The sequence below is a fragment of the Mustela nigripes genome, chromosome 1, assembly GCF_022355385.1.
Source record: "Mustela nigripes isolate SB6536 chromosome 1, MUSNIG.SB6536, whole genome shotgun sequence".
In the NCBI taxonomy this organism is placed as follows: Eukaryota; Metazoa; Chordata; class Mammalia; order Carnivora; family Mustelidae; genus Mustela; species Mustela nigripes.
Genome location: NC_081557.1, coordinates 208,410,184 through 208,426,430, shown reverse-complemented (window position 1 = coordinate 208,426,430; position 16,247 = coordinate 208,410,184). Strand labels below are relative to the sequence as shown.

Sequence of the window (16,247 nt, the reverse complement as noted above, 5' to 3'; positions counted from 1 at the left end):
CAGCGGCCTGCCGCCAGCTTCTGGTCTTGCCCGCACGCCACGCGTTTCTTGTCTGGGGAGTCCTGCAGCCAGGGTTGGCTCCAGGTCCGCAAAATGACGCCCTAATCTGGGCAGCTGCGATAGCGGCTGGAAACCCCCGCCCTTCATTCCGCGCCCCCCATCCTCTGCGACCTGGATGCTCCAGGCTGTGGCTGCAGCGAGGAAACCCCCCCCTTCCTCTTCCTCTAACCAACAGACCAGAGAAACCTTTCCCTTTCCCTCCAACGCGGCGCAGCGCGCCAAGCGCTCTCTCTGCCCTGAATACCCAACCCTCAGGCAGCCCCGCGGCGTCCTCTCAGCCGGGCGCCGTCCCCTGCTCAGGAGAGCTCTCCCCCTCGTGCCGAAGCATTAGCATTCGCGCCTCCTTCCCGCGGGGACACCCTACGCCCTGTTTTCGGGGCCCCCTTCCCAGCCCAGCCGCGCGCCACCGGCCCGCTCCCGTGCCCCCCACTCTGGCGCATCGCTCCATCCCTCCACTCTCCCCCTTCTCGCCGCGCCTCGCCCCCCGCAGCCGCCCCGAGCCTCGGGTCCCGGCGCGCCCCTCGTAGTCGGGTCGGGCTCGGGTCCCCAGGGAGGGCTCCTTTGTGCTGCCCCGCGCGCTGCGTCAGGGCGGAGTTGCCGCCGCCGCCACACGCGCGCACTCATCCGCTCACGGGCGGCCCCGGGGGCGGCAGGAAGGGAGGCGGCGAGCGGGAGGAGGGAGCGGCCGCGAGCCCAATCGCTCGGCTCCCCCGCCCGGCCCCGCGCGGCGCCGCCTCCGCCATTGCTGCGCGCGGGAGCGGCCGACGCGGAGGCTCGCTGCGCGCTCGGAGCCAGACCTGCGAGCCGGCGTGGGTGAGTGCGGCCCGCGGGCCCAAGCCTTCCGCCCCAGGGCGAGGTCCGCGGGCCCGAGTCTTCCCTCCGAGGCGGGGTCCGCGGGCCACCGGTCACCCAGTGGGTGGGTGGGTGGGGAACCGGGGTGCTCCGCGCGGGTCCCCGGCGCCGGGACGGGGCGCGCCCCCTCCTCGGCCGCGGTGCGCCCCTGAGCCGGGCACTCGGGTCCCGCGGGGGGAAGGGCCTGGGACCCCCTCCTTCCCCTCCTTCCCCAGTCCCGGGCCCGCGACAGCTGCGTCCTCCCGATCCCTCCTCCCCGGAGGCCAAGGGGGAGCCGGCGAGCTCGCGGTGACTCCCGCCCGGCCCTCCCTCGCAGGCGGCAGCCTCGGGTCTCCTGGAACGATGGTGAAGTTGGGGAACAATTTCGCGGAGAAGGGCACCAAGCAGCCGCTGCTGGAGGATGGCTTCGACACCATCCCCCTAATGACGCCCCTCGATGTCAATCAGCTGCAGTTTCCGCCCCCGGACAAGGTGAGAGCCCCCCGGCACCCCCGCGCTGCCGGGTGCGCACCCCAAGCGTCGGGCGGCGGCCGCAACAAAAGAGACGCGCGGCGTGCGCGGGAGATAGGAAGTGGGGGCGAGCTCGGGCGGAGGGAGGAAGCCCCCCGGGAGGACCGCGTGCCGGCGCGGGATTCCGGATCCGGAGACAGCTCCGTTCCGACAAGGGAGCGCAATCGGGGGAAGGTCCCTTCTGGATTTTTGTAGCAGTCTTGTCCGAGAGGGGCCCCCGGTACCAACGCGGCGGCCCCGGCCCTGCTTCTCCCCGCCCATACTCCCCCCTGCCAAGATAGCAGGGGACTGTGGGTGTGGGGTGAGCCTTGGGGCGCGGCTGCCCCGTGCGCCTGCCCAGGTGGGGCGGTTTCCGTCGGATTCGCCCCTCCGATTCGCCCCGTGCGGGTGAGGAGGCTCCTCTCCTTGGCCAGGTGGACCCTCCTTAAGGGGCTGGGTTCCCGTCCTCACCCTCACCGTCTGCCCCTCCCAGGCCGGCTGTGGATGCTGCAGGGCGTATGTTCTTCTCGGGAGCTTCCTTCTTTTCTTTGTTCCTTTTGTGAAATCTTCTAGTAAGTGCTCTGCTGGCCGGGTGTTAGCCTAACTGGGGACAACCCTTCATCATCGTTTCCCCAAAGTGGTCTTTCCTTTTCTGAATTTAGAGCCCCTTCTTTTCCTGAGTAGAGTATCCAATCAAGTAGTTTCTGTATGTGAAGGATAATTTTTTCAGGAGTTAACGTCTTAAAAGGTAAATGGCAATGATTGAAAGTCTCGACAATTGTATTCCAAAGCTCAAACCTAGAATAATGAACACAGCATCCGTTCTGACCACCTTGCTGCCGCTTAAAAACCACCCAGCCGCGAGCGAGTTCATTCTATTCCCCGAAGTGCGTTTCCATTTATTGTCTCATTTAGCTCCAGCGAGGACATTCTGAGTCAGGTCTTTGTCCTTTATTCCTGCTCGCTGGTGATTGCTGACCACCGGACGGGGATAGGGGGATATCTTGGCGGCAGCAGAGGGTCCTTCCCTTCTGGAAGATTCCTTTATTCCCAGGTGCACCCTTTGACTTACTCAGCTGTCTAGAGTAGAGTGGTTTCCATCCCCCGAACTCTATTGTTTGTGTATTGGGTGGGGGGGTGGAGAAGGAGAGGCGGCTGATGGCAGGTGTTTCGGTTCAGAAAGAGGATCCGCAGGGCACACCTGTGCACCTAGGCCATGTGGGGCCAATTTGGGGTACTGAAAGTCTAGAGGAGGCTTTAGGGGAGGGGTGGGGCAGGGCAGCCAGCTGCCAGAGGCGCATCCCCCTTCCCTGACTTGCTGGGCTAGCTCAGCTGCCCATCCCCCCACCTTTCCCTCCCTCCTCAGCCCCAGAGTGGTGGTGGCCTGTGCCAGGAAGGCTGTGTCCCGAGGCAGCACCTCTGTCAGGTGACTCCCTCCGCTCAGCCTGAGTCTCCTCTTTTGCCCTCAGTCTATTGCATTCCAGAATTGTCTGACACACAGTTGTCTTCTACCGGCGGGGGGTGGGGGGTGGGGTGGTGGATTTCAGGTAGGTATGAAATCCTGGCCAACCAATTGGGCCATTTCGAAGTAGCCTAGGTAGATCTGAAAGGTAGTGAGTCTCCCATCCCTGGGAGTGTTCAAACAGTGGGAGGGAATTGGTGGGAGTGTTCAATCAGAGGGAGGGAACCCCCTCTGGGGCATCCAGGAACCAGTGGTTGGGCTAGAAGATTTCTGAGGTCACAGATGAGGAGACTGAGTCTCGGAGAGTTCGGGGGATGGGCCCAAGGTCACACAGTGGAAGGCCACAATCCCCTCCCTCTGTACAGAAGCTTCTGGCAGGGTCCCACGCTCCATCCTGCTTGGGACGTGACCTCTCATGCAAGACCTCGCTTAACACGCACAACAGTGCTGTGCTGCTCACAGGCAGGGTTCAGGGGAGGTGATGTCTCCTGTCCCAGGTGCTGTGGCTGGTGGGGTCAGGCTGGTGGGGTCAGGTAACACAGCCAGGGTTGTGAGTGGAGCCTGTCCTGAGAGCGAGCACTGAGGGCCGAGGGTCGCTGGTGACAGTGGAGCTGGCAGCAAGGCACGGGCTGGTCTCGCCTGACATTTGTTGAGTAACTTTACTGTCATGGCCCCCATTTTACACATGTGGAGATAGAGGGTCTAGTTCGAGGTCACCGAGCGTGTTAGCGGCAAAGGCAGCTGAATCTGGGCCGGTAGAGTATCGACCGGGTTTGCACTGTGCTGAGGGTTGTGTGGACGGCCCCCTCCTCACTGCAGTGGGCTGAGATAGGCCGTGGTCCCATTTCACAGGTCAGGGCACTGAGGTTGGGAGAGGCCAGGCAGGTGCTGAAGGTCACATAGCGAGTCAGGGACACTTGGGATTTGAGGACAGTAGGGGAATGCACAAATGCTCCCTCCAGAGCTGGTGGGCACCCGCACGGTCACACTCGGCGTGCCCGCCCTCTCGGCATCCAGAGAGCCTCGTGCATGGAAGGGACTGAAGGAGGGAAGGCAGGAGTTGATGACAGGTTTTGTGGCCCGTGGATCACTTTTCGGTGGCAGCTGGCATGGGTCACTCTCTCTCCCGATTTCCTTCTCCCAGCTGGATCCAGGGTCACAGCTCAGTCCTAGAGTCCCTCCGGCAGCCCCCATGGCTCGCTATCCTGATTCTCCCCTGGCTCTTCCCTGGGGCCTATGGTTGCAGAGAGACGGTTTCCAACCCTGCTGTCTTAGGGTGGGTGGGTGGGGGGCATGGGTGACTGGCCCTCTGCAGTCCTGCTGCCGCTTCTTGTCTCCTGGATTTGAGGTGGAGGAGTGGAGACTAGAGCAGTGGAAACCCTGAGGCCTCCCTGGCCTGTGGGGACAGAGCAAGAAACCGTCCGACAGGCGAGTGGAGGAAGGGGCTGGAGCCTCTGAGGGGGGAGGATGGAGGGTGGGTGGGGGCTGGTGGGAAGCTGCTGGGGGAGCAGGGAAGGGTGTGTATGGGGCAGAGTGGGGCAGGTGCATGGGGGGAGAAACCTCTTCACTTCGCAGTAGAGAGCAGGGGAAGAAGAGCAGGGAGATTCTCCGGGGGCCATTGCAGGGGCGGAGGGGGGAGAGGGTGGCAGGGTGGGGGCTGAGAGATGGAGGCCTGCTCCTGCTCCTTCCTAATCTCTTTGCCTCTTCCCTCCCTATACCCACAGTGGCACCGAAAGACCCATGGAAGCCGAGGGCACCCCCTGGACCACCGGGGCTTCTGCGGCATCCTGGGTGGTGGAAGGAGCGCGGTGGCAGGAGTTAGCCCTGCCCCCTCTTAGCTGGGGGACCTCTGGCCGAGGAGCTTAACTTCTCCAGCGGGGAGTGACCGTCTTTCCTTCCTGGGGCTGCTCTCGGGATTACTCATGGGCCATTTCTCCGAAAGTCCTGGCCCCGAGATTTCAGGCCAAGGACGGCTGTTCTTTTCTGTGAAATACTTGTGGGTGAAATGCTGGCTGGGCCCCCAGGGTGCCCATGCCCATCCTCGCCGGACAGGTATGTCCACGGGCTTCGGACCACACCGCTGACGCTGTGCTTCTCTGCTTCCCGGCCAAGGTGGTTGTGAAAACGAAGACCGAGTACGAGCCTGACCGCAAGAAAGGCAAAGCGCGTCCTCCCAAGATAGCGGAGTTCACTGTCAGCATCACTGAGGGGGTCACCGAGAGGTTCAAGGTGAGTGGCCCTGGCGGTGGGTGGAGGGCAAGCTGGCCCCTGGAGTGATAGGACCGGATGCCGGTTGTCTGGCCCCTGGAGTGATAGGACCGGATGCCGGTTGTCTGGCCGATCCCAGCTGTGCAGAACCCACTCTGTGGTTTTCCAGATTTTCTTCTTTCTTTCCTTCGTCTTCCGGAATGACCATATACAAGTTTGTAGGAGTGTTTTTTGGTTTGAAAATTTTTTAAATTTTAATTTATTGTTTTAAAAAATTCTGGCATGATTAATACACAGTGTTATGTGAGTTTTGGGTGCACAGTATGGTGATTTGAGTCTGTCTGTGACACAGTGCTTGGAAGGGCAAGTGTTTTCTTCATCCCCTTGACCGACTTCACCCCTGCCCTGGCCTCCCTCTCCTCTGCAGCCGCCAGTTTGTTCTCTAGAGTTAAGAGTCTCATTTTGTGGGGGTGTTTGTTTGTTTGTTTTAAAGATTTCATTTATTTATTTGACAGAGAGAGAGAGATCAGGAGCACAAGCAGGGGGAGAAGCAGGCTCCCCACTGAGCAGGGAGCCCAATGTGGGGCTCAATTCCAGGACCCTGGGAGCACAACCTGAGCCGAAGGTAGAAGGTAGACACTTAACGACTGAGCCCCCCAGGCAGCCCTCGCTTAGTTTTAATAACAGGGAAAACCCACCCCTAAACTTTCTTTTAGACAATGGCTAACAGACATGTGAAAAATCACTTACCAAACTTTAAGATCCTTACCTCACAGTTGCAGGAAGGACGCAGGCTCACACAAAGGTAAGGCAGCCTCTTTATTACCTGCAAGACCCGCTTCAGGGCCCCTTCCTCGTGCTTCTGAGCTTCTGAGCTCAGGGAGCCTCCCCAGAGGTCAGGACTGCCCTCGCTCCGGACAGTTGTCTAGGGAGGAAGAGCTGCTGGAAGGGGCAGGGTTCCAACCAGGCTGGGGGGTGGAGCCTCCCCTAACATCTGGGTGCCTCCGAGGGTGGAGACGGCTGCAGTGGAGGAAAAAGTTTGGATACGGATCTTCTGAAAGCTTGTTCTTTGAGGACACATGAGAGATGGTAAAATGGTGGCCCTCACCCAGTTTTAGAGGGGTGATTTGAGAGACACCAGTGGTCGCCCCGACCTTGCAGAGTGGCTGTGGCCGCCTCTCCTGTGGCTCTGTGTGGCTGTGTGAGCAGATCGCTGATGTCTGGGAGCACAGACACCTGGGCCCCCCGATGCCTGCAGTTCCCAAGGCACCTCTGCATACAGTGTCCTGTCCCATGTCCTAGAAATTCCATGGATTGGTTCCTAGCTGCACACAAGCTTGCAGAGCTGAGGTGGCTTCACGGGCTGGGGAGGGATGCCAGGATGGGGCGTGACCTTGAATCCCTCCTTCGCGTCGTTCCCACCAGCCGCACAGGCTGGAAGAACACTGTGCCAGGCCTGCCTGGCTAGCAGACCCCCCGGAGTCGCATTGTTTTCCCCCGGAGTTGCAGTGTTTTCTGTCTGTGGGGTGTTTCGCCGGGTGATCTAGCTGTCCCGAGAGGTTGGTATGGCTGGTAGACCCCTCTTTGCAGTGGCAGTGTTGAGGTGCAAAAAGCCCCATGTCTGGGCTCTTGCCAGTGGTTAAGGATGGTGTAGGAGCTGAGATGCTCTTCGGGGGGCTCCTGGCTGTGCAGTCTACATGTACCATTAAGTTCTTCACCAGGACCAGATTGGGTTGACCCAAGATTGACATCTCTCTTTCACGCTGGTCAGCCAGCTCCACTCAGATGGCCTGCATAGCCCATGCCCTGCGGATCGCCTCCTGGCGGAGGCAGAAGTGACCTCAATTTCAAGGTCATCCTATCCATCATTCTGATGGTGGAGGCCATCTGGATATCTGAGTGGGTCTGGGTTTCTCATGTCTGATGTAACCTTTGTTCCTCTCAGCCCTGGCATTTTAGGTACTCCCCCCCCCAGAGTGAGATGCTGTCCTTTGTCTTTTGGGGTCCGTTGTGTGCCAGGCTCTGTTCCCCCAGCTCCCGTGTCCTTTGTTTGTGTTTTTCCCGCATGCTCACCTGGTCCAGGTCCCCGGGGCCCCTGTGGAAGGCATGGGTGACGCATACGGGCCACCGGGGCTTTTGGCAGCATCGGTGTGGTTACCTGGCTTCGGGTACCAGAAGCTGAGGGCTCAGAGGATCCGAGCCTGTCCCTGTGGATGGGGCTGTGGTGGCAGAACCCTGCCTCATCTCTGCCCGCACCTCCTGGGGGACGTCTAAGAAGGTGATGTATACAGTAAGTGTTTGGTAGGGCACTGCATCGCAGTGAGCACAGTCTCCAGTCTTACACGTTAAACTGTCTGGGCACGTTCATGTGCTTAGTGCCCATGGCCTCCATTGGGTTCACAGCCACACTGAAGGGCACAGTGCGGAGGCCTTCGAGTCCCAGGTGGTCACGGGAGGCTAGGAGACTTATGACTGGTCTGTGTCTCCAAGGCCAGTACCTCTCCTCCCCTTCTTCCATACTCACCTCCGCACAGGCTCACCCTCCAGCTCCTTCCAGGGCCAGCTCAGCCACCAGCTCCACCATGAAGCCTCCGGGGACTGACCTCACCCTCCTGAGGCCTGTGCTGTCCTTTGTTAGGAGCAGTAACAGGATAAAAACAGGGAGTGCTCCCATGAGTCACACCCTGGGGCAAGCTCGTGAGACTTCTCAGCTCACTTAATCCTCATAAAAATCTTGTGAAGTGTGCCCTGTCATCTCTATCTCACAGTGGAGGGGAAACTGAGGCAGAGAGCTTGGCCCCTGGCAGCGTGTACTTGGCCGTAACCCCCCAAGGTGATGTGGCTTCCCCTGGGAAGCTCCCCGCTCCAGGCAGCCCATGGTGCTGCTTTTTCTCTTGTTTTATAAAGATTTTTAAAATTTATTTTAGAGAGAGGAAAGCCAGCACAGGGGGTGGGGTGGAGAGAGAGAATTCCAAGCAGATTCTGTGCTAAGTGTGGAGCCCACTGACCCGGGAGCTCAGTCTCACGTCTCTGAGATCATGATCTGAGCCAAATTCAAGAGTCACCGGCTCAACTGACTGAGCCCTTCAGGCGCCCCTGGACTATTGCACTTCTAAGAATCCTTTGCCCCTTTGTTGATTTGAACCCCTCCTGGTGACCTCTGCCCTGGGGCCTCCATCTGTCCCCTGAGCCATACAGAACACAAATCCCCCTCCTCCCTGGCAGCCGCAGGATGTGGGGCAGGCCATGTACTTGAGTTCTTCAGTACTTTTCCTCTGGTCTCTTCCATCATGTCACGGGGTCCAGGCTCCCCCAGTGAGGGGTCCAGGCTTCTCTTCAGGTGTGACCAGGCATCTTGGTGAGGTCCAGAGGGGCAGCCCCTCTGCCAGCCAGGATAAGAGCCTGTCCTCTCTGGGGGTACGTCCTGGCACAGGAATAACCTGACAAGTCACTGGGTAACTAGTGATGGCACTGGCCTGGAGTGCACGGGGACTTGGGGAGATTTCCAGGGTCTGCCTGTGGGACCCTCGCTTGTGGAAGAAAGCAGCTCCCTAGGGATCCCTCTCTCTAGGCCGTGTGTGGATGTAAGCCCTTTCCAGGTGTTAACTCATCAGTTCCCACCCGGTCGGGCAAATGACCCCCAAGGTCAGAGTCAGTGGCAGGGCGTGACCTGAACCGGGTGGCCTGGCTCACTTGGCTGGGAGCCCGGGGGACTGACTCGCACAGCTGAATGCCCTGCGTTCCATGGGCACATCAGGCTTCAGTTCCAACACCCTTCTGAGCAGGGAAGGATGTGTACCTGGTCCCCCACACATCTGCCATGAGGTCTGTGTGGGAGACGCAGCCCGCAGGGCACTTGCTCTGAGTGTGGTGGGGACTGCTCGCACTGGAATCGCCTGGAGGTTGATTTTTAACAGAGGGACCCAGGACCCTGGGAACGAACACTGTAATGAGCTCTGCAGGTGACACATTGAATCTGTGGCGGGCAGGCTCATGACGGCTGACACCTTTGGGAAATACCAAGGGCGTTCGTTCACCCTTCTGGAGTGTTCTTCCAGCCTTTTCTTGCCCAGTTATGTGTTTGACATCTTTGAGGAAAGCACACAATAGGGCCTGCTTCTCCTGTGAGGGGGCAGCTGGTGGAGGGCTGGGGGGCGCAGGAGATGAACCTGCCACAGGAGGCAGGGAGGGGACCTGCCTCCCCACCCCCAGCCCTGGCGGTGCCAGGGGCTCTCTCATGGCTGTGGTCTGGACAGAAGGTCTTCCTCATCCTGCCAGGGACCTGGGCAGCTTCTGTGTGGCGCCCGCCCAGTCATTCCTTGATCCTTTTCATTTCCATGTGTGAACAGCAAGGATGTGATTGTGTCTTTTGGCTGTTGAAGCAACAAGTACAGAACGTGTCCTCTTTTGTCTCTAATTTGCCCACTTCAGGAGGAGGGAGCCGGCTGCTTTGCGCCTCCTCTTTATATACCTTTGGATGGCATCCTTGAGAGGAGATGTCTTTTTGGACGTTACTTTATGCTTAGCACCGGGGATGAAGCTCTTGGCTCTGGGGTTGCTAGGCTGGTTGCTAGGTAACCGCTGGGGGTGGGGAGGGTTCTGTGAGACTCCGCCACACTGGGATCGCTGGATGACTCACCCGGGGGCAGTGGCCAGAAGCCCAGGCTTCTGAAGAGGGTAGTGTCAACGAGGAAAAGTGCTCGTTTAATTAATTGAAGGTGTATTTATGCTGAGAATAAACACAGGCTGAGATGTAGCTCAAATTAAATAAACCTAAACATTCTTCTGGGGACGTGTTCCTGCTGTCCCCTCCCCCTCGGTAGAGCAGAGGGTCGGGGTGTGGCTGGGGGCTGCTGAGCCCGCTTTCCCAGCACAGAGGCTGGAGGGGCCATTATTAGGCCCATTTAAGGAAGGTTCCATCAGGTTCTGCTTTGTGGCTGCCTTGGCGGAGAGCTGTCGAAGTGTCTGAAACCCACATGCCTTCTCACCTGGCGCCAGCTCAGGGCTCCGGAGGGTCTGGGGCCAGCCTTGCATGGCCTTGCACGTGGGCGCCTTTCGTGGTACGCACGGAGCTGGGAGGATAAACCGAGTTGGTCTGAACAGCTCCCCACTCCCCTCGTTGGCTGGTGGTGCTGCAGCGGGGGTGTCCCTTTGCATCCTGTCACAAATGATTCCGTGGGCGGTTTGTATCTTTTTCTCACATCCTTAATGACCTTGAGCTTCCTGTGCGCCCGTCTGTTTTCCACACTCTCCAGTAATCCCCCGGCATGTTTCAAGATGCAGTTGTTAAATATTTATGAATGGCAACACCGTTTCCTTGGCATTCGGCAGCGGGGGAGGTCTTCATGCAGGGACACTGGGGACCCTAGAATGGCCTACCAACACCCCGTAGCCGTCCTCGGGCACAGAGCCCACGGTTTTCTGGCCCAGCTCTAGAGTGGGGGCCTCATCCAGAATCCAATAATAAGTGGTTTGAATCATCCTGGAGAGGGGGTGTCTGTGTGTTCACTTTTTTTGTGGGTTACCTAAAATATTTAGTGTTGCACATGCTTGAAGATGTCAGGATTCATCCTGTTTTTCCAAGTTTTTTTTTTTTTTTAACTGCATTACTCAGCAGAAAACACATTTCCTTTCCCCTCCTCCCTGGGGGGAAGGCAGTGGGAAGGGAGGAGGAATAACCTAGCCGCCATCGACCCGGTGCCCGTGGAGGCTCTGAGTGGCAGGAGTGTCATTCCTTTTCATGTTCGTAACACTCTGGAAGGTTGATCTTGCTGGCCTGACTTTGTAGGTGTGGAACTAAGGTTAGCGAGGTTAAGGAGCCAACTCCAGGTCAGCCAGCTAACCAGGGGTGGACGTAGGGTTCAGTCCCACACCCACCTGACACCCTGAAGCCCAACGAGCTCTGTCTTCCACACCAGCCGCTGCATGAGCGCCATGGGATGGCTCTTCCCTGCTTCAGACATCCTGGTTCCACCCCAGCCAGGCAGTGGAACCCCCCCACCCTCCGCCCACCAAGAAGCCCCCAGCAGGAGGAGAACCCCCAGGCCAGGAAGAGCAGATGGCCACAAGCAGACTCAAATACCGCTCGAGCCCCCTGTCTGTAAAGTAGGGGAGCTGTCAGTTCCCCAGCAGCACGGTGAAAACTGGTGTGTGGACCAGGGACTTGTAAGTCGAGTGGCTGTATGAGTCACGGCTTGGACTGGGACACTCCGGAGAAGCACAGTGGACACTGTGCATTTGGGATGTGAGGGCAGGCACCACCGGCCAAGACTGTCCTAATAAGCATCCAGGAGATAGGGTCCCCCTTATAAACTCCCTATATAGTTCACCCCGAGGCCCCTAGCCTATTTGCTAGTTCCTTTCCTGGCTGTTCTTTCCAGAAAACAACCCTTCTGCCTCTGGGGCAGGACTGCTGGGGCTGGGACTCCTCGTCCTGCCAGGACCCCCACCCCCAGGTCTGTGCCTCCCACGCCTCCCACGCCTCCCCTGCCTCGTCTCTCTCCCCTCACCCATTAATCCTTAGTGTGATAAAATAGACGTGACATATGGGTCCCCATTTTTAAGTGTTCATCTCAGTGACATTTAGTACCTTTGTGGTGTCGTCCAACCCTCACCAGTGTCTAGTTCCAGAACAATTCAGCACCCCAAGAGGAGACCCGTTACCCGTCAGCAGTCACCCCGTTTCCTCCTCCTGTCAACCCTAGGCGACCACCGACCTACGTTCTGTCCCTGGATGTCCCTGTTCCAGACATTTTGCATCAGTGGAGTCATATAGTACGTGTCCTTTGTGACTGCTGCTTTCACATCGTGCGTGTCCAGGGGTCAGTGCTTCCTCTTTCTGGCTGAGTCACATGCAGCTGTATGGCTAGACCATCTTTTGTTTGTCCCTTCATCCAGCGATGGACACGGGCTGTTTCTACCTCTTGACTAGCGACTAGACTAGACTAGACTACCTCTAGCGTTCGCTGTGGCAAACACTCATGTACAACTTTTTGTTCAAAAAATCCTTGTTCTGTCCTTCTGGGTATTTACCCACGAGTTTGTGGAGTAATTTTATGTCTGACCTACTGAGTAGCTGCCCCATTCCCCAGCCCGCCAGTAAAGTCCAAGGCTCCCAGCATCTGCATACGCAGCCAACACTTGTCATTCTCGGTCTAATTATAGCCAGCCTGGTGGGTGCGAAGTGGTATCCCATTGTGGTTTGGATTTGCCCCTCCCTAATGGCTGGTGACAGGGAGCATCTGTCCCTGTGCCCCGACGGCCATTTGTGTATCTTTGGAGAGACCTCTATTCTGGGCCTTCCCCATTTTTAATTGGGTGGTTTTTGTGCTGTTCAGTAGTATTCTGGATACCACGTTCTTGTCAGGCATATCATTTGCAGATATCTGCTACTGTTCTGTGGATGCCTTTTCAGTTTTCTCCTCCTATTCTTTGCACACAATTTTTAGATTTGGAAGTACGATTTATTTTCTCTTCCCTTGCTTGTGCGTTTAGTGTCAGATTTAAGATACCACTGCCAAGTCTAAGGTCATGAAGATTTGCCTTTTCGTTTTGTCCTAAGAGTTTTATGGCTTTCGCTTTTATATTTAGGTCTTTATTCGATTTTGAGTTAATTTTTTAAAAAAATTATTTATTTATTTGACAGATCACAAGTAGGCAGAGAGACAGGCCGAGAGAGGGGGAAGCAGGCTCCCCACTGAGCAGAGAGCCTGATGTGGGGCTTGATCCCAAGAACCTGAGATCATGACCTGAGCCAAAGGCAGAGAGAGGCTTAACCAAGCCACCCAGGCGCCCTTGAGTTAATTTTCGTATATGGTGTGAGGTAAGGGTCGAGCTTCTGGTGTAGATGGCCAGTTGTCCCAACACCATCTGCTGAGAGACTTCTTGCCCCACTGAATGGTCTTAGCATCTAGATTAAGAAAACCAGCCGATCACGGACATCAGGTTTTATTTCTGGACTCTGTTCTCTTCCATTTACATGGTGATTCTTATGCCAGTAGCACACTGTTTTATTTATTTATTTTTTATTTTTATTTTTATTTTTTTTAAGATTTTATTTATTTATTTGACAGAGAGATCACAAGTAGGCAGAGAGGCAGGCAGAGAGAGAGAGAGAGGAGAAAGCAGGCTCCCCGCTGAGCAGAGAGCCCGATGTGGGACTCGATCCCAGGACCCTGAGATCATGACCTGAGCCGAAGGCAGCGGCTTAACCCACTGAGCCAACCAGGCACCCTAGCACACTGTTTTAATTACTGTAGCTTTGCAGGAAGTTTTGAAATCGGGAAAGATGAGCCCTTTGACTTACTCTTTGTTTCCAAAATGGCTTTGGCTATTTAGGATCCTTGCAATTTCCATTTCTGCAAACAAGGCTGTCGGGATTCTGCTAGGGATTGTGCTGAATCTGCAGATCAGTCTGGAAGTAGTCTCGTCCTCACAACATGGAATCTAGAGTCTGTGAACACAGGACGTCTTTCCATTCACTTGGGTCTCTGACCTCTTCCAGTAGTGTCCTCTGGTTCACATTGTTCGAGGCCCTTCTTTTTCTGCTGGAGGTAGTGAACTCCAGCAGTATCCACTTTGCCTGAGGCTGTGGCCAGTGCGGCTCACACGGGGGTCTGTGTCCAGCTGCCGCTGCTGCCAGAATCTTGGAACAGGGGTGTTCTCCTCTTTCATTTGAAATCACAGTATTTTTGAGATCTTGGTGTTTGCTGTGTTAATAAACAAGCACAAACACATGTGTACTTATCTATATGGAAACCCCACCCCAGGCTCTCCCTGATCCCTGCTGCTCTCATACACTGTCCCTTCCAGGCCACTGCCTCCAGCCGTGAGGCCCAGGCCACCAAGGGCTACCCCAGATCACATGCTGGGCGATGCCAAGTGCATATAACTCCCACGTAGTAGCTCTAACATCTTCCCGCTGTGTCCTGCTGCAAAGCTCTTCTTGACATCTGCACAAAAGTGATACAATTTGGGGATTATGGAGAATCTGCTCCCCTACCCCGCCCAATGCACACTGGTAGCAAACACGTCTTCCAGCCAACTGGCCACACATCCGCGGGCTATGAGAAATGGTTATTTGTCCCAAAGGGGCAGCTGCCTCCCAGCATCATGCAGTGCCTGGTGGGTTCCTCTCCTCAATGGGGCAAACCGGGATGGGGGTCCCCTCCTGCAGGACACGGGCTGCTCCAGCCACACGAGCCAAATGCACCGTATTCCTTGATGCCTCTGGGCTCTGGCACAGCCTTCTTCCTCAGAGCACACCCCTTCCACCCTTCCTGCCCCAAAGAGCTGCTCTTCCTTCGAGGCCCAGACGTACTCCCTCCCCTCCCCCAGCCCAAGTCTTTTCCAGCACTGTGGGGGTCTGCCACTACCCTCCCCCCCCCAGCCACCGTGGAGGAGCTGTGACAAGCCACCACCTTGCAGGAAAGGCCAGGTTGAAGCCGTGCAGCCAAGGACACGCCAAGGGGGCCTCTGTCTTGTCTTGAGAATGTCCACTGGCCACCGGGGGATTCTAAGGTGGAAGAAGGCCAGGCCCTGGGCCCTGAGGGGCTTTTTGCTTTTCTTTGTGGGCCCCTTCCTCTTTAAAAAAAAAAAAAAAGTGGAAGAAGAAAGGACATTATTTTATGACCACCTTGGTCTAAAGAAGACTGTCATCTAGAAAGGATTCACGATTATTATATAATTATTTCCAGTTTTCTAACAAAAGTAAAACCATTTTCATGGGTCGCTGAGAGCATCACGGGTCCCAGTCCTGGGCCTGGGCCTCACATGCCTCGTAGAGGAAGTGGCCCTGCATCTAAGTGAGTCCCCTTCCCCAGCCCCTGGAGCTCCCTGGGGGCACGGGTGGGGACCGGCGCTGGCTGTGGACCCAGGCTCTCCAGACCTCCAGCATCCTGGGTCCCGCCTCCTTCCCGTACGTGATCGTTTCCCTCGGAAAACCCAGACAGACTGGCACCAGCAAACTGAATTCATGTCCCATTGGATTCGGAGATGCTCTGGGTTGGCTCCGGGTACCCGAGGGTGGCTGGATAAGTGCCCCCGGAGAAGATGGAGCTGGGCGGCCTGCCAGCTGGATCCCTCTACACGCTCCCTCCCTCGGTAGGCACCAGGGAGATGGGCTCCAAAGGAAGTGAATTAGCTCCATGGGGCATCCAGAACCAAGCACCACCAGCGGAGCGGCTCAGAACAACACACATTTATTCTGTTACAGTTCTGGGGGCTCCGAAGCCCTGAATCCACGTCACTGGGCCACATCGTGGTGTTGGCAGGGGGCTCCTCTGGGGGCTCCAGGGGAGGATCTGTTTCCTGGCCTTTTTGAGCTCCCACCATCTCCCCATTCCTTGGCTTGGGGCCCCTTCCTTCACCTGCAGCCCAGCGTCCTCCAGTGTCTGCTCTCTCTGCATCCCTCTTGTAAGGACCCCTGGGATTTCACTTGGGCCCGCCTGCATAATGCAGGAGAACATCCCATCTCTAGACCTGGATTAAATCCATCTCCAGAGTCACTTTTTGCATATAAGGCAACATGCACAGGTTCCTGGGGTTAGGATCTGGGTGCCTTTAGGGGACACTGCTAAGTCGACCCAGCTGGCTTGCCTTGCACTGGTCACCTGCACTGGCTAAGCCCCAGTGTCCCTGCTGGAGAAATGCAGTTTGTAGTAGTGCCTTCGGGTGCTGTCCTGAGGGGTATCCCAGCTTTACTGAAACTGCCTGCCTCGGCACAGAGCATGGTGGAAGTCTCTGGAGCTACTCTTCATAGGGTACTTTGGCAGAAGGGGGCCAAGGCTGGGGTGGGAGCTTAGTTGCCCTGAGACTCCAGAAATTTTGTGCAGAAGGGGATCCTCTGTTTACCCCATGGTGCTGGGCTTCGGTTGTGTCCCAAAGCATCTGGAAAGTTTTAAGGAATACCAGGGCCTAGGTATTGCTCCCAGCATTCCACTGCTGGGGTTCTGCTGGGGTCCCGTCTGGGGTCCCCTTGCTGGGATCCTCAGGGGGGGTCCTGTGATTCTCACACACAGCTAAGGCAGAGCCCTTGTGTTTAAGGCTGGGTCCCTGCATGTGGCTGCTGCTTCTCGTCTCATAGGCACCCCTGGGCTCTTCGCACCATGTGGTGGTCTTGTGGCTCGACCTGAAGGTGGGGTCTTTTGGGTGACTGAGCCTTCGTCAGGCCAGACGT

The 16,247-nt window shown here is 56.9% G+C and overlaps 1 protein-coding gene across 1 annotated transcript in view; it reads left to right on the top strand.

The window, feature by feature from the left end:
* The first annotated feature begins 314 nt into the window (after positions 1-314).
* NSG1 (neuronal vesicle trafficking associated 1) overlaps positions 315-16,247 on the top strand; it is a 30,500-nt gene continuing 14,567 nt past the window's right edge. Inside the window, exons 1-3 of the mRNA XM_059380752.1 lie at positions 315-873; positions 1,229-1,383; positions 4,976-5,092. Coding sequence (XP_059236735.1) covers positions 1,255-1,383; positions 4,976-5,092 — 246 coding nt within the window. The 5' untranslated portion in view covers positions 315-873; positions 1,229-1,254. The remainder of the gene's footprint in view (positions 874-1,228; positions 1,384-4,975; positions 5,093-16,247) is intronic.